At 39.5% G+C, this 21,495-nt stretch overlaps 2 protein-coding genes and 1 long non-coding RNA gene across 3 annotated transcripts; 2 read left to right on the forward strand and 1 right to left on the reverse strand.

Annotated features, from left to right (window-relative positions):
* Nucleotides 1-330: 330 nt before the first annotated feature.
* On the forward strand, nucleotides 331-9,568 carry si:ch211-261a10.5 (potassium channel subfamily K member 13). The gene is made up of 2 exons (XM_034604910.1): nucleotides 331-667; nucleotides 8,715-9,568. Exons 1-2 carry the CDS (start codon nucleotides 331-333, stop codon nucleotides 9,566-9,568), a joined length of 1,191 nt encoding a protein of 396 aa, XP_034460801.1.
* LOC117773198 lies at nucleotides 3,588-5,802 on the reverse strand. Its single transcript, XR_004615874.1, has 3 exons — nucleotides 5,539-5,802; nucleotides 4,529-4,620; nucleotides 3,588-4,205 (listed from the first exon to the last, which is right to left on the reverse strand). It is a non-coding gene; the product is annotated as an uncharacterized LOC117773198 (long non-coding RNA).
* Nucleotides 9,569-13,030: 3,462 nt separating the features above from the next.
* calm3a (calmodulin 3a (phosphorylase kinase, delta)) lies at nucleotides 13,031-20,830 on the forward strand. Its single transcript, XM_034604913.1, has 6 exons — nucleotides 13,031-13,415; nucleotides 16,937-16,967; nucleotides 17,200-17,343; nucleotides 18,066-18,172; nucleotides 18,371-18,506; nucleotides 19,157-20,830. Exons 1-6 carry the CDS (start codon nucleotides 13,413-13,415, stop codon nucleotides 19,183-19,185), a joined length of 450 nt encoding a protein of 149 aa, XP_034460804.1. The 5' UTR covers nucleotides 13,031-13,412; the 3' UTR covers nucleotides 19,186-20,830.
* The last annotated feature ends 665 nt before the right edge of the window (nucleotides 20,831-21,495 follow it).

Here is a 21,495-nt window from a genome sequence, read left to right on the forward strand (position 1 = left end):
AAGCGTGCATATATTTGTGTTGGCTCATCATAAAAGGAGAGTAAAGATGGATTATTGAGCTGGTGATAAGCGATGCACCGATCGTTAAAGCCTCTGTTGAAGCCACCTGCAGAAGCACAGTAACCTGCACAGATTCAGACGAGGAACATTGTGAAGCGCTAGTTTTGTACTGAATAAGATAGAATCGCATTGATTATCTAATTATCAAATGAGGGAAGAACTCATTGGAATTCCAGCTGTTTGTCGTATGGGACCTTTGTATTGATGGTATCAAACAACTTAGCAGATATCATCTACCTTGTTGCTGTTGCTTAACACATGAAAGAGACAATGAAGAAAGAGTCTGTGTGCTGCTGCTTGTCTCTGATCCCCAGCAGGGACACTGTTCGTTTCTACCTGCTCGGCGTGCTCATTGCTCTTTACATGCTGGCTGGAGCTGCCATATTTTCTTCCTTGGAGAGACCGGCGGAGTTACAGGCACACCAGCTCTGGGAAAAGAGGCTGAAGGACTTCATTCGCGAGCATAAAGTCAGTCGTGAAGACCTGAAAAAGCTGCTGCGCCACTATGAAGAAGGCAGGACAGCGGGCATCCGGACAGATGGAGGACGAGCTTTATGGGACATGTCTGGTGCCTTCTACTTTGTGGGAACTGTCGTCTCCACTATTGGTGAGTCACGATGAGTGGGCCACTTAATCTACAACAGATTTGGGCTGAATTGAGTGTTGTTTAGTTTAAACAGCATCGTCATGATTATGTTCAGCTGTCGATTTGTAAGTTTTTTCCAGCTAGGATGTTCAAAGTGACTCAACAACACATGGTTGAAATAATGAAACTTGGCGTGAATATTAGAGAATCTCCAGACATTTTGGAGCTTTGGGGAACAACAGCCCTGGGGTCTCATTTATCAAACATTGCGTAGGATTCATACTAAAAGTGTACGCCCTCACTCCTCTCTGGGATATTATTTGGAAAGTGTCTTCATTTCTTGTCAGTGATCTCCAGGTCGCTCTGTGCGCCTGACGGCTCAGTCCCGTTCACTGCAGTGATCTAATGATACACGCACAGTGTTAGAAGATATTATTAAAACCTATTAATGACTCGGCTCCGTAACTCCGCTGTTAAATGGAATCTAAACATAATTTGCTGTAAATTGATTTATATATGTTTTAATTAAAAGGTTCGTGTAGAACAGAAATGTCGCGCGATCAAAACTAAGCTGTTGGTTTTAATGTAAATGATGAATTGGATCAATAATCTGGCTTCAGTTCACCACCTCACATCTGTGTCACCGCGTATGTTCGTACGCATGGGTCAGAGTTTGCGTGGAAATACGCAAATTTTCCCGTCAAGTTTGTTTTTATAAATCCCAACGTTTGCGTGAGAAGTGGCGTACGCACGTTTCAGGCCCCGTTTTGTGCGTACGCAACGGTGATAAATGAGACCCCTGGTGTAGAGAACTGTTTGCTGGTTGCGTGAACGGAAAGCCAGTCTCTACAAAGTTAATGCCGAAACATTCCTGCCTGCTGAAAATGAGAGAGAGAGTGAACGCTGTCCTCCTACTTTCCAATCTCATTGTGGTTGGTATTAACTCTGGGCTTCTGATCTGCCCTCATCTCCTCCTGGTTTTGATTTGGGTCTCACCAACACAAATTTTGTAGGAGAAGGTGGTTTCAACTTTTAAAAATAATTCTGATTCCACGATTTGGGTAGCGCAGTAGCACTCACTATAGGATGCACACACAAATTCTCTGAGGGCCTCCCCCTTATCCTCCTGCAAATCAGTTACTGACGATAAAGTCACCTTGATAACTAAATACATTGCAGTAAAAACAAAACCATGGTTACTGGAAACTCAAACATGTCATCATCTGGAGCAGAGTTTAGTGTTTAGGCTAAATTATTGTTTTACTTCCAATTTTACTAAATGCGTGGATGTGTGTGTCTTTGTATTGTTTATTTGTGCTAAGTAAATGTAGATGTACTTCTTTGTTTGTATATATGTCTTTATGTTATTTGTATGTTTTTAACCACCATATCTAAATCTGGCACATTTACATGTTGGACTTAAGTATGCATGTGCAATATTACTTTTAAATAAACATACCCAGTGATTACTGCATCTTTCTGACAGCTGCAGCCTAAATGTTGTGCCATACTTACATGTTTCTATTTTTAATCTGTCTCTTAAGACATGTGTAGGTAAAGAGAGGATCCATTTAGAGCCAATCAACACTGCGTCCAAGTAACATGAGTCTATAACAATCACACATAATTTAACTAATCATGTGAACCTACATGAACATATGGAGTCATATTGATGTGGGGAGGATGACAAGGGAGAAGTGTTTTAAATACTCAGCGAAAATCAATTTTATATCTGAACATATGAAGGACAAACATGCCTCTGAGATAAAAATTAAACGAGCCTCATCCTTGAGAATCAATTTACAGCCTTTCCTATGCTCGACAATATCTGTTGGCACTCTGTCACTGTGGAAACTCAGGGATAGGATCAGTAATAACATTACAGCCCAGATCAATTTCCTTTTTACAACCACTTCCATATTTACAGACGGCAGTCCTTTCACGACGAAACAACACATCTGGGGTTAGTGCACTGTTAAAAATAAAAAGCTGTGTCAACTCAAAATTATAAGGCAACAAACTTCAGTAAAATTTTAAGTTAGGCAATTAAACTTAACATTTTAAGTTTTGTGATTCAGTTTGCTCAACTTTCAATTCTAAGTTGTCATAACTCAACTCCTAGTTGATGTAACTTTTAATTTTACATTATAGCAACATTGAATCCTTACTTCTGTTAACTTGACTCAGAGTTGACAAAACCTATATTTTTAAAATTGTAATAACTTTAAATCCTTACTTCTGTGAACTCAACTTCAAATTGATGTGGCTTATAATTTCACATTGTTGCAACTTTTAATTCTTACTTTTGTTAACTTCACTCAGGGTGGATATAACTTATAATTCTTAATTGTAATAACTTAAAATCCTTACTTCTGTTAAATCCACTTCAAGTTGAAGTAACTTATTATTTTAGACTCTAACAACCTTAATTCAAACTTTTAATGTCGACTTTATTCTAAGATTAATTCAATCCACAAAATTTCAGTCTGATTAGTCGAGTAACGTAAAATTGTACAATCAAAATTTAAGGTAACGAGTTCAATTCATTTCCATTAGATGTGTAATTAATTACAAATGCAACGTTAACATTTGAAACTCTGTTTATTGAGTTCAAACCTTTCCAACAAGGTCAAGTAAATTGGAACTGCTGAGATCCAGAACTGTACCAGTCTTACTACATAACCTGTTTTTATACTATCACGCATCACAAATTGTGGTGATGTATTCACATAGCATGTACACCGTCACTTTAGCTGTGGAACTGACGAATCTGTCAGACAATAACACACAAAGCATCTTAAATTCAGAACTATCAGTCTCAAAATTATCAGAAAATGTAAATTGTTACACTACTTTATCCTAACATGTCATTCTCAACATAACATGGTACAATTGACCTACTGATGGGCAGGTGGGGAGAAAATAAAGAAATAAAGAAATAGAGAAAAGAAGTTAGAGGTAGATAAGTGTTTGTGACAATCCAAGTGAAAGTTAAATCTCTTCTGGGATTTAAAACTGTCCCAGATTCAACATCACCAGCTAACCAGCTACACAAAAGATGTGCATGTACTGCAGGGTCTAAAACATACACGTTCAAAATTTCACATTAAACACTGGGCAAGACGCTACCCTTCAAGTCCTATTCCACTGCTAAACTTCTGCTTTTTGTCCAGGCTGGTTGCTGCTACAGTGGTTTGTCAACAATCAAGCAATAAAATATTCACTGTTACAGCCTGAGATTGCAGAAGTAGAAATGAATTTACTGAAGCAGTTTGTTTTTAAAGGACCTGACCCTTGCAGGGAGATCCTTTCCAAGTTCCATGAAAATCTTTTGAATGGTTTCAAAAGTGTGCCTCACTTCTTTTGGGTACTGAAGGTGTAGAGAGTAGATCAGCCCAAAGAGGTAAGCAAAAGCGGTTGGCAGGTCAGGAAGATCCTGAAGGACGATGTTTTCCTCGATAATAACAGCGACGTTCACGACAGTGCCATCAACCTCCTCCAACACATTGAGGACACCCGCAACAAGGCCCTTTGTTTGCTCCTCATCTGGGTCAGTTGCCTTGCAATAACAGACAGGAAATGACAAACCCATGTTTAGTAAATCAAACTGAAAAATAATTTTGGATTGAATTAGTTCGGATGATAATAAGCCATTACTTAAAAGAATAAAACAAATGTTTAACTTAGAATAAATTGATATTCTTGACATATTGACATTTTTATCTCACAACCAAAAATTAAGACACCCCTATATACAGTATAAACAATGAAAATCATTGCTCCAGAAAGTACATGGAAATGGATAGTAAAGGTTGAAGTCAAACTTAAGAACAGGATTCTAAAAATCTTGTATATATATAATTTGTTCAAATAAGTACTCACAAGACAAGTCCTGAACAGCTTCTCGGGACGCGGAGATACAAGGGAAGGCCCTTCAAGGCTGCAGTTTGTCTGTGTGTCATCAAGTCAGATGTCTGAAATAAACATAGTTGGGCGAAACATTACACCATTATGTAACTAACATGACAAAAGCTAGGAGCAAGCATTAAAACATGTTCAGTTATGTTATAGGGTTCAATAAAATTCTGTTAAAGCTGCATTAACTCAACAAACAAACATTTAATATATTATGGCCTAGTAAAGTTGCTAATTCTCTCATTCAGCAAATACCTGCTGAATGCAAGTAAAATGTAAAAATTTTAAGTACGCTTGGTCTTCAAAAACATTATATAAATCAGGGCATTAATAACCAATGGCCCAGTGCCAGCAAAATAATATAAAAATGATAAAAAGTAAAGAACTACTGTAAATATGCTCTAATTTTATAAGACTTATTCCCTGCGTCATCTAATCATGTGTAAGACAGAGAATGTTTGTTTGAGTGTGTTAATAGGGAGTCAATCACTATTCCTACACTGACCATTTGCACTGTGCTTATCACTGTATATAAACATACTTACTCACATTAAGAAAAATATTTGTGAATGTTGAATGTGAGTAAATAGTTTTAATTTGCAAGTAGTACTGGGACTCTAATATTCCTTCCTACCTTTGGTACATTTGGTAAAACTGGCCAAGCAGGCCATTTGGGAAAAATTGTTACACTGAAAACTGTAAATATATTAATTTTTTTAGCAGCTAGCTGTTTCACTTTCTTTACCACTACATCACATCTTTGTCTGTTTCTTAGGTAGTGAACAGTGGGTTCATTCTGAGGATTTGTCACTACAAGCAACACCTTACGTTTGACCCATTGTTTATACAAAAATACTGATTAGTGCAACTTCATTATAGGAAAAAAAAAATATGTCACACTTACTCCGAATTACTTGTTACTTGAATTACATGCATGTCCATAATGTCAAGAATTATGAAATTATTCTAAAATGTACCTCTTCATCCAGTCTGTTAAGTAGGATGTCCATTTCTGGCGGAAAAGCTGTCCTTCTTGCCCGATAGAGTGTTAGGAGCCTCGGGGTGTGTTGATGAATGGCTGCTCTGAAGCTGTCTATCAGGTTCTTGTTGGTGATCCGATAAAACTCTTCCTTTATCTGTTGAAAAAAAAAAATAAGAAAACAATAATGGAAGTTAACAACTGTATAATTTTTTTGTAAAGACTATATCAGAAACACATAATATATTGTTTACTCAGCTGCTTACCTTTTTTCTGAGACAATTAATTATTTAAATTATTATTTTTTAAAGTCACCACTCAACACACTATAGTGTATTCTGACCCATCCACTCATGCATTCAGTTGTACCAAAGCTCATCTGGAGAAGGAATTGGGGAGGTTAATTTTAAATCGTAACTTGTACAGCCACAAGCCACAAGCCACTCTTCTTTGTAGGAAGTAAACAACAATAATGGTATTTTATCCCTTGGTTTCTCGAGGGGTTAGGTGATGTGGTTGAGATGGGGGTGTTCACTTGGTCAAGATGTCGTCCTCCAAGAAAATGTGATTATTATTTGAAAAAAACTCTGCATTACCACAATATTTCGAACAATTATCATTACAAACACATACCACACAGGTTGTAGCTTTTAATAAAAAATTCAAAAGCAATATAAATATACTCACTGAATAATGTCCTTTAGTTAAGTTGTGAGTGATCCCAAATTATGACAAAATAACAATGGTAAAACAAGGCTTATAGGTGGATTTCAGCTGTAAATCTCTCACCCATTTTATCTTAAATAATAATTTAAGTAATTAATTACTACTAATTTAAAAAATCCTCAAAATTATGCTTAATCAACTTTTTTTAAATTGACGGTTGTAGTCTGACCAAACGACGATTTATGTGTATATAAATATCGGTGACCCTACACTCCACACGGGCGGTAATTCATTATTAACAAGAATTCCTCAAAATTATGCCTGGACATATTTTCTCAATGAGGGTTGTAGTCTGACCAGGAGGAGACCATTTGTGTATGAACTGAGATGTGTGCAACACTTCAAAACTTAAAATACTTCTTTAGGCCAAAAAATTAAAGTTGGATTTTTAACAGTAATGAAATATACAGCACATGCTTTGAACTTCTTTTTTTGTTACGGGAATCATGATGTCTCCTACTTGTGTTCTTCCTGATTCCCTGCCTTTCCTTCCTGTTACAATAATGACTGCACTTATTATAAGACAAGAAAAAGAGTCTTCATGCTGAGGCTTTACTTGGGTACAGCAGTGTGTTCACAATGAAAATGTCAACATTTCACACCTTAACATCTTAATTTAGTGTACTAGCCTGCTAACATTTAAAGCTTGACAAAAGGTACAGCTGAGGGAATGGTTTTAATTTGGTCACAAACCAAAGTATTGTACAGATCATATTTTATGGTTTTTGAAAGTTAAGGGATCAATATAGCTTTTAATGTCCCCCCTGGCCAGGGTCTGTCTGAGTGGATATGGCAGATCCTGACCCTGTTCTCCCTGTATCTGTGTGGGTTTGCTCCAGACACTCCAGGAAGGAACTGCCAACCGATAACAATGACATAAAAGTGACGTTATGACCAAGGGGACCGATTTGCCTCTTCCGCATGTTAACTTTTTAACAAAAAGAAGATGACAGAGGATGTGTGATTCATACACATGAAAAGGGAAAGACGCACAAAGGAAATGAGACATTGTTTTCATGATTCTTTCTCATTATGTGAAGAACCATCAATTTAGATAATTGTGAAGAACTGTTGGCATTGAGATGACAGCTCTCCCAACAAAATCCAACATCTTAAATGTTACTAGGGGAAGGTCACAAATTCACCTACATTCATAGATTTCCTTTTTCCATGAAGATGCTTGCCAAACTTCAGTCTGGTCACTACCGCGTGAAAACAAACAAAGGGAAGGAAGGAGGGAAAGAGGTACGGAAGTACATTCCCTGTAGCTTGAGTGAGGTAGTTAATTAGGCTTTTAGTTGACAGATAAGCAAGTCACAGTAAGTTCCGGACAACTTGGAGGATGTGATTCATAGCTTGTGAAAGACATAGACTGGACTTTTACAATCATGATTATAAGAAATACAGCTTTGCCCATTTACCAGTTATGATATGGAATATCAAAGGTAGATTTTTATTATTTAGTCAAATTTTTATAAAGATTTTACCTTTCTATGCCTCCGTGACGGCAACAGCCAGTGGACGGGGTGTCTATCTATCTATCTGTCCATTTATTCATTAGTCCCATTTTTGTGAAAACGATATCTCAAGACCTAAGACCACTTGAGGAAACTTCAATTGAACTCATGGATGAATTGATTGGATTTGGGTGGTTAAAGGTTAAGGACACGGTGACCTCACAAAACACATGTTTTTATCTTGTGATCGCAATATCTCAGGAACACCTGGCAATAATCTTAAATTAGTTACAAACATGAAATTGTTAGATTTCAGTGGTCAAAGGTCACAGTGACCTCATATGAGTCGGGAGAAATGTATGTAGACTAAAGCTGCATTGGTTGGTGGAGGCATACAACTGTTTTGAATTCAAGTTTTGAGTGAAATGTTAACAGGTTAACATAGGTTCGGTGGCAGGACCAAATCTATAATCACCTGTCAAGTTAAATAATACCCGGTCAGCCCATCATTTTCTGTTTGATTCAGATTTCTCACCCCACCCTTTCCCTTCCCTCCATCCGTGCATCTGTCATTCCTCCCTCTGAAGCTATAGTTGGTAGCCAGTTAGCTTAGCATAAAGACCACAAGCATGGAAACAGCTAACCTTGTGCAAACTGAAGGGCATTAAATCCACCTGCCTACACATCTAAAGCTTAAACAAGTATCAACATAAACGCTTATTTCGTTAGTTCTGTTCAAAAAAACTAAAGACAATCCAGCTTGGATACTAATTTTTCATAAACATTGAAATACATTATTTCATCTGTTTTCCTTATCTTGTGACAACACCAAAATGTAAACCAATGTTACATGTTTCATGCATCTTCACATAAGAAATATGTTCACCTCTCTTGTGCAACATTAAAACACATTGCACAGAGGTTGACATTATCTGTGCAGTGAGAGTAATATTATGACAGTAGTGACCTTTGATCTACATGTTTCTCACAGGATTTGGAGTGACTGCCCCATCCACTGTAACAGGGAAGGTCTTGCTTGTTTTCTATGGGTTGCTGGGCTGCTCAGCGACACTGCTCTTCTTCAATCTCTTCCTGGAGAGAGTCATAACGTTTCTGAGCCTCCAGATATTCTGGTGCCACCGAAGGAGAAGCAGAGACAGCGGTGCAGCGGAGGGCAGAGCCAGGGAAGGTAAAAGGAATGAAGAATGGAAACCGTCTGTGTACCATGTCACACTCGTTCTTCTTGTTGTGGTCTTGCTGGTTGCTTGTGGGGCTGCCTCCATCTATGCAGCCATGGAGGGTTGGAATTACTTTGAGTCGCTCTATTTCTGCTTTGTGGCGTTCAGCACCGTGGGCTTTGGCGACTTTGTTAGCGGCCAGAGGGAGCACCATGAGGACACCTGGGCGTACCAGGTTGCTAACTGTCTCCTGATGCTCCTGGGAGTGTGCTGCACTTACTCCCTTTTCAACGCCATCTCTGTGATCCTTAAACAGGGACTCGACCGGATGCTGAGGACACTGGCCCGGATGTACAGGGGAATCTGTCACTTTCGACTTCAGCTCAGACTTCTATTCAAACTCACTTATTCCGACTCTGAGACAACTCTATGTTATTCTGAGGATGACACTCTGCACAGAAAGCAGCTGCAAACAGTTCCCAGTTCAGCCCACAGCATGCCGTGGCGCTCCCGTGCCCCAAGTGCCATTGGTAAATGTCTTTGTGATGAAGCCGAAGTGGAAACAGTGTGCCACTTTGACTATGACAGGACAGAAAAAGGGCAAGATATTAACTCATATGAAAATAATGTTGTCTATATTAGACCACTACCCACCTGTGTAGATTAAAATATTTGTGAAACGAAGTGACAAAATTTTATCTGAATAACTTTTTCTTTAATTTCAGGCTCTTTTGTTGTTCGGAGGACATTTATCATAATGATAACTTTATCTTGAACTGTAAGGGTTAAGAATCGCCAATTAAAACAGGTGGGAAGGACACATTCTTCACAATGAAGAGCAGTGTTAAACATAGGGCTGGGCAATAAGACAATCATCTCAATATAATTTTCTTTAATAGCCAAATAAAAGCAAACAAATATATATCAATATGATGCTTATACATTAGCCAATTGAGGAGATGTAACATAAATTGAGGAGATGTAACAGATGTAACAAGTTATTATTTAATATTAATAATAAAATATTACTATTTAATATTTTATTTTGATAACCAAATTTATTGAATGCCGAAAGGCACACCATTTTATGGTATTACGTTTAATGCATTATGGCACAACACTGGATAGACATGTTGCATATCAATTATCATGCCTGTGGTTTTTCAGGCCGACTAATTTCGTTGAGTCATCAGCAAGTTTGAACACATGGCTGCTACATCATACATCAGCAGTCAATTGTATATAAGATAAAAAGATTAGAAATGTTACGACTCCAGTGAGATCACAGATGCTATTTGGAGGACAAAGCATCACTGGGACTCAAAAAATCCCCTGTCCAGTCTGTGAGATTTTGATATCTTTCAAAATCATATAGGGATATGGCTGGTTATTGTACAGAGCAGAGGCAACACTGGAACACTCATTGCACATCTTCCAGTTTTTTGTCATTTGTTTCATGTCCATCTTTGATCAATGTATTGTCGACATCAACGATAGGCTGTGAATAAACTTAGAGAAATGACAGCTCCACAAAAGTGAAGCCAACCTGGTGGCTGTCTGCAGTATAGGTCATAAATCTATGTTAGTGGATGAGACGTGGAGTATACTAAACTGTTTAAGTTTTTCTCAAAGATGTTTTCTCTAAGTTTGCCTCTGCCTGCTGCACCACCCCTCACTTGAACAATCCCCCGAATTCTATGTTACGTGTCTGAGTGCATTTTTCCGCTTCATTGTAGATGTGAGACATAACCCTCTGATGAAGTTGCCGATCATATCTACCAAGCTCATTCCACACCTTGACTAGGTGGTTTGTCTTTCCAACAAGACATGTTGACACATGTTCACTTCAAGTGGTTCACCTTAATCTGTTATCTGACCAAGCAGCACTTTGATGACAGACAATCTTCAGCTAAAAGACCACCCTGTCTTATGTTTTATAAAAAACAAAACATTTTAAAGTGTGAAGCCTTGTGTATTGACCTGTGTCTGACACCGTTGACCACAGAGTTTCCATTAAACTGTTTACATGTTGACCCTGTGTGAGTGTTATTCTTTCTCTTATATCCTGTGTCACCTGGAGATGAATCTGGACTGGGGTTGTGGACCAAAGCTGACTGTTATTTTGATCCATCATGAGGGGGAATAGGGATCTTAGTAATGTCTGAGAGCATGCCGCAGATACCTGAAGGGTTAGGGCTCACTCTTTCTCATGTCTGACGCAACGAATGCATCACTACACGTGATGTCACTGTCAGCATAGCTCTCTCAAAACTAGAGCAATGTGCCCCTCTGCTGGAGAGCTTTGTAACTCACATGAAACTATGACTCACCTCTTGAAAAAGCAAAGGCCTCATCATTTCATAAGGTTGTTGTCAAGGTTTTGACCTTGTATGTGGTGAAAGCCTTGAAAAGTTGTCATTGGTGAAATGATAATAATAAATAATCACGATAATAATAAAAGATCACGTAGGTTGGGGGGGGGGGGGAGGATGTACAACATTCAATACAATGACGTTTAGATGAATCAGTGGTCAACAAAGTTAAAGAAAATTCTTGTAAAACCATTAGAAGGCATTACAATTTAATTTAATTTAAAACTGGAACATTGTAGTTGAGTTTTACATGAGAATGTTTGGGCTTTTAAACAAGAGGCCAGCAGCAACATTAAGGTGAGTAGATGGAATATCTAGGTATGGCAAGATCCCTTATCATGAAGGGAAGATGGCCAAGAAACCTCCAAAGAGGTAAAGGTCAGAAGAACAAAAACTGACATGAGAGTGTAGAGCTATGTTTACAATGGTGCGTACACACAGTACTGTATGAGTTCTATCTGTGAACTATGGTGTTAAATATGCTAAATACCATGTTGTGTTTTTATTAACTGGTATTGCTAACAATAGCAAACCTTGCTGGAGTAAACCCCACTTCCCCCAACCCATAAAATAAAAAAGTGGAACATGATTTGACTTCTGAATTCAGAGGTCAAGTGAGTGCAGGATTACTACTTCAACTTTACGTTTGGTTACATATGTTTTCTTCTTTCCTTATTTTTCTTCCTGAATACTTTCTGTAAAATCGTCCTTCTGGGCTAAACTAATTAAAGATTTTTTTTACCAGTGCTATCCAACACTGTTGATAGAATGTATAGAGTGCTTCATGTCCTACATTGAACACCTCAGTCATACTACAGCAACTGATGACACATTCAACAAATGCTCCATGCAGAATTTAATAATACTTGACCCATCAAACATGTTTTACATATTGGTGAGATGCACCACACACATTTCAAGTGGATGCAGTTAAATCATTTGGAGAATAGTGGTCATAATCAGGATTTTCTAAATCTCAGGAGGTTAAAAGCAAATCTTTAAACTAAATACATTGATAATCCAAATCAGTGATATGATGTTATTTAGACAACCACGTGCAGTTATTCCTTTATGCAACAAGTAGGAAAGGCAATAACCAAATGTAGGCTATTTACACATTGGTGGAGGAGGCATGCAAAGGTTTTAAAAGTACCAATATACTTAAAGTGTTAAAGTAAGAGTACTTGGCGAGTGTAACCAATGATCCACTACATCACTATGGCTGAGTCTTGGTGTTGGCCTCTTCTAAATCTTCACCAGTGATGGTGCAGGTGTGCCTTGCTCTCATTGAAGGAGGGCGGGGTCTAATGGGCGGGTCTACTCCCCACTCTGATTGGATCAATGGACCAATTCCATTTATTGATTACTTTTAAAAAAAAGAAAGAAATCTTGAACCTAATATATAAAACATTTAATACAAATGTAGTGAAGTAGAAAGTACAGATATTGGCTGCTATATTTAGTGGAGTAAAAGAAAGTACCTGGAAATAAATCTACTTAAGTAAAGTACAGATATATAAAACATTATCTTAAGTACATAAAAAAGATTAGATTTACCTAATCGCATCCAACCACAGTATTTACAGTATTTTCACATCATGAGATTTCCTTCTAAATGAATTAACATGATATTTTATACATTGTTAATAGGACACTGTTAATCTTCCATACTTTCTCCCTTCTCGAGACTTGAGTGATGGGGCGGTATCTCTGCGCGCTTCATTTATATAGAGCGACAGGAATTGTGGTTTTAATTGGTGTTGTATCAAATAGATGAGTATTAATAAATCATGAATGTGAACTGTAATTAAAAAAGTTTCTATGAGTGCACTGCGGTGTTGAGTATTCAGGCGAACGCACCTACTAGTGAGACGACCACAGGGATACATGCGGAGGGATACGGTGCTTAAACCGAGGTTTAGCTGCACGCCGGCGTCGAATTGAGGTCTCCGGGCAACTCTGCTGCTGCGCTGACACACACACTCTCTCTCTCTGGTTTACCGAAGCGTATTTGTTTTAACCGAGAGAAGGAATCCTTCAAATACGTAATTAAGGGACGTATCTCGTTTGTTAGTTAAATAAAAAACCGTACGTCGGACGTCTCGTCATCTCCACGGAGCTAGAAAAGTCACCGGGACAATGGTGAGTACAGCTAACGTGCACTAGCGAACGTTAGCATTGTAGCGTTAGCTTCCACTGCATCTGGTTTCGAAATGAAACAGCCTCCGATGCGGGCAGACGTCTCACCGCCGTCTTCTGTTGCTCATCGGCGAACACGATGTTTAACTCCGGACGAGCTAACTGTAGCACACACGAGTATGAGTTAGCTAGAAGGTGATAGGGAATGCTGCGGTGCAATTATCGGACGCTAAACTCTTCACACATTAACCCGAAGCTAACTAATCACAGTTGTGCTCGGGGCTTTTCTGTGTAATGTTGACCAGCAGATGAAGATGATGACAACGATGATAATGACAAAAAGCCATTTATCTTGAGTAATAAAGCAGCATGTGTCAACTGCGCAGCGGAGGGAACGGGCGATGCGTTTCCTGCTGTGTTATAACGTGTCATGTAGCTCAGTTAGCTCGGGTTAAATGGTGGATTCTTTTCACATCGAGGTTTGCAGCAGTCTTTTTTTTTTATCGTCTGCTTTAAGTGGAGGGTGGGCGTGGTGCTGCTGCTGCTGCTGCTGCTGCTGCTGGTGGTGGTGAAAGGGGTGCTGTGTAAAAATAGACCGTCCGGTGTTAACGTGATCTTGAAACCCATCTCGCTAATCTTGCAAGGCGGACACCAGGACCGTGGCTCGACCTGCTTTTGGCTAACCATCCTCCCGCATGACGAGTTGCTGCAGCGCGGGTCGCAGCTCTGGCAGGCTCCTCGGCACGGGGGGGGGGGGCATCGGATGAAGTGTGACATGCGCAACAAGCGAATGAGAAAAAAATAGGGTTGTAATCGCCACAGTTTGCGATTACGTAAGAATACAGCTCACAGGTTGTGGTGTGATGCTTCACCATGAGCAATAAATTGGTGGTTTTTGCACGGATTCCAAGGGGGGGGGGGGGTGTGCTCTGCTGCTTCTGCTGCTGCTGCATCATTTCACCGTGTTGTTCGCAGCACCACCATGACAGCATCTCTTCTTTTACGTATTGCGCCATAACGTTCAACCGCATTCTGCTCCCGTTGAATGATCCTGTTTGCCACCCCTCCTTCCTGCCTTTCTTCCTTCCACCCCCCCCGCATTGAACCAAACCATGCCATTGGTGCAGTAGGCTGTCAGGACCCGCAGTGCACCCTCCAAAGGGGGGGGGGAGGGACGGACTAACCATATCCCCAAAAAAAAGCACCACAGGCGAATCATCTCCACTGTGCCTCTTTATCCTTTATCTTTCACCTTTCCCTGTTCTCTGTCATGTACAAAGAACACACACGTGGTTTTCTGATAAATATTGGCGTCTGCCACATCAGGAAACTTGGATCATGCTACCCTGGCACGCTGCCCCCACAGCTTTTTGGAGTTTACTGTTCTCCTAGTTGAGATTGTGCGATGAGCTGAAATCCTCCAATATTGTTCTGCTGAGCCATTTCTCCACGGCCGACTGAACGCTCAACTGTGCTTTTGCCCTGATCCAGACACTGCTTGCTTCAGCACCACAGGACAGAGTGGATACTCTGCAGTCTGTCTTGTTCCCTTCTTTTTACCCCCTCCCTCCCTCCCGCCACCTGAAAAACCAACATGGTGACTCATTGAAAATGACTCGAAGAACACATGCCGTTACCACCACCCCGAGCTACAGGAACCTTAGCTTTCATCTCTTTTGCTTTTGAAAAGGGAAATATAATGTTAGAAACTCATTTATCTTGAATTTGTGATGCAACAGCAAGATTGTTTGTTTGATGCATCAGCTCTGGAGTACAGATTGCTACTTTTGATTCAAGTTGAATATATGAGCCATGGCAATCCATCACTATCAGCTTATTTTCATTACCTAGCTTAACACCATTTCTGTGCTGTTGTAGACCGGTAGAATTCAATTGTCCAATGGTGCCAGTTGTTTCCCTTGTCATCCAAGAACCGTACCCTGACATTATGAAGGAATACACACAGACACAAAGCAACAAGCTCTGTGAGGCAACAGTTGGCACAGATGTTAGATTATGATAATGAACTCAGCCATACTTTTGTTCAGCTAAAAAAAAAAAAGAGAGATAAAGAGGTGGTGAGTTACTGTGATATTCAGTGTGCTACATCGGCGACCCTGTTCGTGTCTCACTAATTATAGCAGGCGTGTGTATTTCGGGCTGTGGAATATTTATACACGTCCCTCATCACATTTTCTCAGCCTGAAGTGGGCATGTTGCCTGACTTAGACAGGCCTGGTAAGACCACACGAGGATGACAGAATGAAGTTGAAAAATTCCCGGGCTGTGTGAATGCAAATGTGTTCCTGTTTTGTGACGAGGTAAAGTGGTAAAACCTTTCTAAGAGCAGAAGGTACGGACATTAGTGAGTTTCTTTTTTTCTTTGGATAAGAAACATGCACCTTCTACAAGTGTATCTCTTTCGCCTTACTCCAATAATGCAACAAGTCTGACATTTTACATTAAATGGAATACAAGAGGTTAAATCCTATATTGTGTAAATTACCAACTTTGATAGAATACAAGGCCCAGTTATGAATTTTGCCTTTGTTAAACACCTAATAAAGGAGAGTGAGGTTAATCAATAGTTTGATAGTCTTATTTTTATTGCATCTGTAATGATACTCTTTAACTAGGTCGTAGGAAGTATCTGAGTCCAGCTGTCAGTTCATGTCAGTCTGTTTTGAATCGGTTTGTTTTGGAAATTTGCATTGGCAGATTTGTTTATATTGTTACCTCAGCCATTGGGGTTGTGTGTTCATTGCAAAAACTACAGAACAGATTTCCTATGGACTCTCCAGCCTCTTATATAGTTTACACAGTTGACTTTGCTTGAAGGTCCTCCTCACTGGGCTGATTGTAAATGTAATTGTTTGATTTATTATGTTGAGTCATATTTACCAAAACTTTTGAGCATTAAAGGTCTTTTTAATACCTGGTATTAACATGCGTCTCGGGTGATTCTGTCACAAGTGGACAGCTCTAAATACATCCGTCCACACCTGGCATTAGCATGTGTCTACACGCGTGTCTTGAGGGACCACCTGTGATTGATCTCACACCCTGCTGTATGTGCAAATAAACAGACACATCATGTCTTAGGTGTGCTCACGACTGTACAGTTATCATCTTGTGATCAAATATTCAGAGATTGGACCCAAGTCGACCTCTGTGAGATGTCCATTGAGTTGATGCCACAAAGACAATTTTTTTAGTTTAACATATGATGAAAAGTGAGTTGTGAATTTTTCGTCTTTCTGTCAGTTGATGCAGTTGTTCACAGTTTGATATCAGTTAGTTAGTGCTTCACATTGAATTTATTCTGTCTATGGTGGCAGCTGCAGGCAGGTGATTTGTTTCACAAGGTCAAAGGTTGATTATTCTGAACCAACTTTTTCATAAATACTGAATGATTTAAAAAAAATTTTTTTTTTTTAAACGGCAACGTTTACAGGTCTGCCAAAAGATCATTTTCATTTTTGACTTATCAATGCTTTATCAAAGTCTTCTTCTTTTCTTAACAGGCTGATCAGCTGACTGAGGAGCAGATTGCTGGTGAGTGCATACTGGTTTAATCCACCTTTAGCTTAACCCACAGCCAAACCATAGAAACGTGTAAGGCCGGAGATAAACTTGCTTTTACTAACACGTACACACATCATTGCTGCCTCACGTATCCTGTGTACGTTTAATGTGGCACTTTTGCACATCTCAGAAATGAACATTGTGTTAGCAAGATGTAGTATTATTAAGCATACTCATGTGTGTTATATCTGTGAATGTACAGAGTTCAAGGAGGCGTTCTCGCTGTTTGACAAGGATGGAGACGGCACAATCACAACCAAGGAGCTCGGGACTGTGATGCGTTCTCTGGGACAGAACCCCACTGAGGCTGAGCTGCAGGATATGATCAATGAGGTGGATGCTGATGGTGAGGAGGAAAAGTTTCAAATCCCTAAAGTCATTTTCTTGTCAAATGTCCAGGGAAGATTCACCAGTACATGTCGTATGAAGGTTTTTTGAGTTAAATCATGTTCTTCAAGAAGAGTTGATTTTCTCTGTTGGTTGCCATTGTCTACGAAATCACCCCTCCTGCTGCAGATGTAAACAACCCTTAAATTTAGTGCTACTAAATGTTACACTAGAAACTCAACTTAAATGCTTCAAAATGGTTGTTAAAAAAGACACAGTGGCATCAGTTAGCCCTGTAACATCCCAATGACCTTTCAACAAAACATCTTCTTCATAAATGATATTTAGATTTGAAGTTGTGCATTAAAATCCTCTTGTAATTCACTTGAATGTCACTTAAATGTCAAGCAAAGATATCTAATTAAATTTTGATGAAGTTATGTTGATTTTAATTAGATAACCAAGGCCAAAATGAGGACACTTTGGATTAGAGTCCAGGCAAATTTGATTTTGATACTTGAGAGCAAAAATAAGATTCTTCTCATTCGGTTATTATTAGCCAAATGTCAATTTAGGTTGTTATTAATTATGATCCAGATTCATACTGCTCAGCACACTTCAGAGTTGGCAGATACACTGGAAACGTCTCTGTACTCTGGTGGCCGAGCTATGTAATGTTACACATCTGTTTTTGGTCATGAATAAATCAATAAACCTTTTTGTGTTTGTATGGCTGTGTAGGTAATGGCACAATTGACTTTCCTGAGTTCCTGACCATGATGGCCAGGAAGATGAAAGATACAGACAGTGAGGAGGAGATCAGAGAAGCCTTCAGAGTCTTCGACAAGGTTCGTTAGGACTGAGCAGAATGAGAATATAGCAAAAAAAAGAGGAGCTCTGTGTTCGCCATAGATTAGTTGTATCCTTGTGATAAGTTCACTCTGGTCCATTAACAGTAGGTGTCTTCATTTGGTGTTAGCTCTCATGTCGAAATGTAAAATAAAGTCAGTAACACAAGCTCCTCTGTTGGATTGTAACGTCTGCAGGATGGTAACGGCTACATCAGCGCAGCAGAGCTACGGCACGTCATGACCAACCTCGGGGAGAAGCTCACAGACGAGGAGGTGGACGAAATGATCCGTGAGGCCGACATCGATGGCGACGGGCAGGTCAACTATGAGGGTGAGATATTCTTTTCTTTCTCGTTTTTCTTTTTTTTAAATTTGCAGGTGTTAAAATTAACAGTTACGCACTAATTAAAAACCTGCACCTGCTACTTGTTTTTATCACACCTAAGTGTGCTTATGATGAACGTTTATTTGAAAAAGTAGCACATCTATTGTTTTATAAGTAAGACAGAGACTTGTAGAAATGTAAATCAATCAATCAAATTTTATTTGTATAGCCCATATTCACAATTTGTCTTATGGCTTAACAAGGTGCAACATTATCTGCCCTTAATCCTCAGCAAGAGTAAGGAAAAACTACCCTAAAACACCTTTTAACAGGAGAAATTAAAAAAAACTTAAGAACCAGAGAGCCTCACGTGAGGGTTCCCTCTTCCAAAGACGGTCTATCTGTGTATCAATGTTTAAAGTATTTCTACAAAAGAACAGTTGCACAGAGATGAAGGGAGCAGTAATGACAGTTGTAATGATACCTATTGCATATTTAAGGCGTTTATTTAAACAATGTAGTTGTAATCATAATCTACGTTCAGCTGCCACCACAATCACGATCCTAAGTTTAATTTCGTGCAACAAAAGTAAACGCATTCCAGAGTTTGACCTTTTGAATCTGTCATTTACAAACCGTTTTGTGCTGTTTTGCAGAGTTTGTCCAGATGATGACTGCCAAGTGAAGAGAACACTGACACTCTCTCAACATCGCTTGTCCTCCTAAGATCACTGTCTTCAAGAACCAAAAAAAGGAACAATTATCAAATGAGAAACTAACTTCCCTCCTCAGAATCACTTACCTGTAGAATTTTGCAATTTGTGCTTCAGTACATCCAGCTACTTCAAAAGGTATCTGTTTAGCAAACACCAACAGAGCAATCCTTTAGAGAAGTTAATGGACCAAGCTTTAAGGGGACCAGGGCCCCCGTCCTTCCGACCAAGATTCTGCTGAGTTACCCAGCTCCTGATTAATTTAGAGGAAAGAGGAAACACTGAGAAGGCTGAGGTGTATGAACCCACGCCACAGTTGTTAAAGTGAAGTTAAATTCTTTCCAAATAATTTCCTACCAAGACTATTTGACTTTTCTCGCACCAGTGGCGACTCTCCAAACAATGAATTGAGTACTATTCTTGCATGCAGCCTTTCTGTGGCGCTCTCTAGTCACAACGAGGAGGCTCTGATTCCATCAGAGGTAGCAGTCAGATCGTGTACACACTGGAGGTATATACATAAATATATAGCTATATATATGTACAAATTTGTGTCACTATTGATTATTGCAAGGGCCAAAAGTTGCATTGTAGGGTGGTCGATTTTCGGATGAGATTTCTAATACCTTGAAGAGTTCGGACAAGAATGAGAGACAGGAAAGAGCTGAGGGGGGGTTTTCTCTCTTGAAGATGTTAAATTGTCATGTGTTGAGTCGCGGGCTCTGCCTGCAGCACTGACTGGAGACAGTTGTACGTTGTATTGCTTCAGGATGACTGTCGTGAAAACACAACTTGAGGACTGCAGTAAATACATTTGTTCTGCAAACAGATATCCTGTTGATACAATATTGATGTAATGCTTTATAAATGTGTTCTCGATTATTAATATATTGATGACAAACTTTGGTCACCAAATATAGCTCTCTCTATATATTAGTGTATCGTAAAGTTTGCATTGCCTATTGTTGTAGTAAATGACCTGTGACATGTTTTCTCTTTGGTTTTGAAATGTGCCATAATACTCTTTTAAAAAACGCCTCAACCTTCTTGCAAGACTCGTAGTTCATAAGAATATAATCAATCTATTTAATAAAACCACATAATACATGCAGTTGAACATATATAAACTTAAACCATGTGGATGTTCCAAAGGTTTTGTTCAAAAAGAAGAAAAAGAAACCAGACGTCACTGTTGCTGCTATAACGACTCATACGTTTCACTCCCATCTCGTCCTTGTTGGTGTCTGATCTTCAACTTGTAGTTCGGTGAATCTTCAATCTGCTTGCTGTTTTAATGAACATGAATACATACTCTATGTTCACACATAACTAGTTGTGGTGGGGCGTCAGAAGGGACGTTCGGGAGTTGTAGCAAATATATCAGCTTTAGGTGTGAGATCAGATTCAGAAATTGCAAAGCATGTCAGCTGAGGTGTCTTTGATTCCTGGATGTTTGAAACGTAGACCCTGCTCTGTTTAAGGCGTTAAAATCGGTCACCTTCGAGTCAGAGGTTTGGAAGGAAACTGAATGGACTGTTAACTCCTGAAGGTATCTCAAACAATGTAAAGATGTGATATATTTTCCATAAATCAATAAATTGACTGAGCTTTACTTCACCTACTCTTCACTGTCATGTTTAATCCAACGCTTGGAGTTGATTGTAACTAAACCACTGACTTAAATAGAAATGCACAAACGCTGCTCTGTGTTACTGCTCTATTTCCTTTCTCTGCCAGTGTCCCTGTGCCAGTACGAGAGCTCTAATCTCATCCAGACAGCTCCAGACTGGGTCAGGGCAGGTCACACTGGAGCCTCCGCTGGAGAAACTGTCCCAGGCACAGGCTATGTTTAGCAGCTCATGAGATTGCCACAGGAGCCGGCGGTAATCCAGGTCAGCGAGGGTCACGACCTCTCGCCCACACATACTAAATGCAAACAAGGTGTGCTGGCACCCCTGCTGACAGGCAATAACGGGAGCCAATGGGTTTCAACTGGAGCAGGCAGATGTGATTGGAAGAGGGTTCACCTGACAATCGTGTGGTTAAGTAGGTAAAGTAATTTATGAAACCGGAGCACACTCAATGGGACAATAAGAGTGGCAGGCACAGGCAGGTGTGATTATCCCTCTGTGGTTGTGTAATGATTCTCACAGAGGCCAGTGATGGATTCACTGTCTTCATCAGCTTCACTTTGAATATGAATCAAACATGTCATGATGTTCACTGTTAATGATTTTGAGATGAAATGAACATGTTTAATCTTTTTTTAGTTTCATCTCCAG

The sequence above is a fragment of the Hippoglossus hippoglossus genome, chromosome 13, assembly GCF_009819705.1.
Source record: "Hippoglossus hippoglossus isolate fHipHip1 chromosome 13, fHipHip1.pri, whole genome shotgun sequence".
In the NCBI taxonomy this organism is placed as follows: Eukaryota; Metazoa; Chordata; class Actinopteri; order Pleuronectiformes; family Pleuronectidae; genus Hippoglossus; species Hippoglossus hippoglossus.

Coding starts and splice junctions, on each gene's coding strand:
- si:ch211-261a10.5 (XM_034604910.1), top strand. CDS start 331: ATGAAGAAAGAGTCTGTGTGCTGCTGCTTGTCTCTGATCCCCAGCAGG. Junction 668..8,714: donor AACTGTCGTCTCCACTATTG/GTGAGTCACGAT, acceptor TGTTTCTCACAG/GATTTGGAGTGACTGCCCCA.
- calm3a (XM_034604913.1), top strand. Junction 17,344..18,065: donor CAATGAGGTGGATGCTGATG/GTGAGGAGGAAA, acceptor ATGGCTGTGTAG/GTAATGGCACAATTGACTTT. Junction 18,507..19,156: donor CGGGCAGGTCAACTATGAGG/GTGAGATATTCT, acceptor GCTGTTTTGCAG/AGTTTGTCCAGATGATGACT.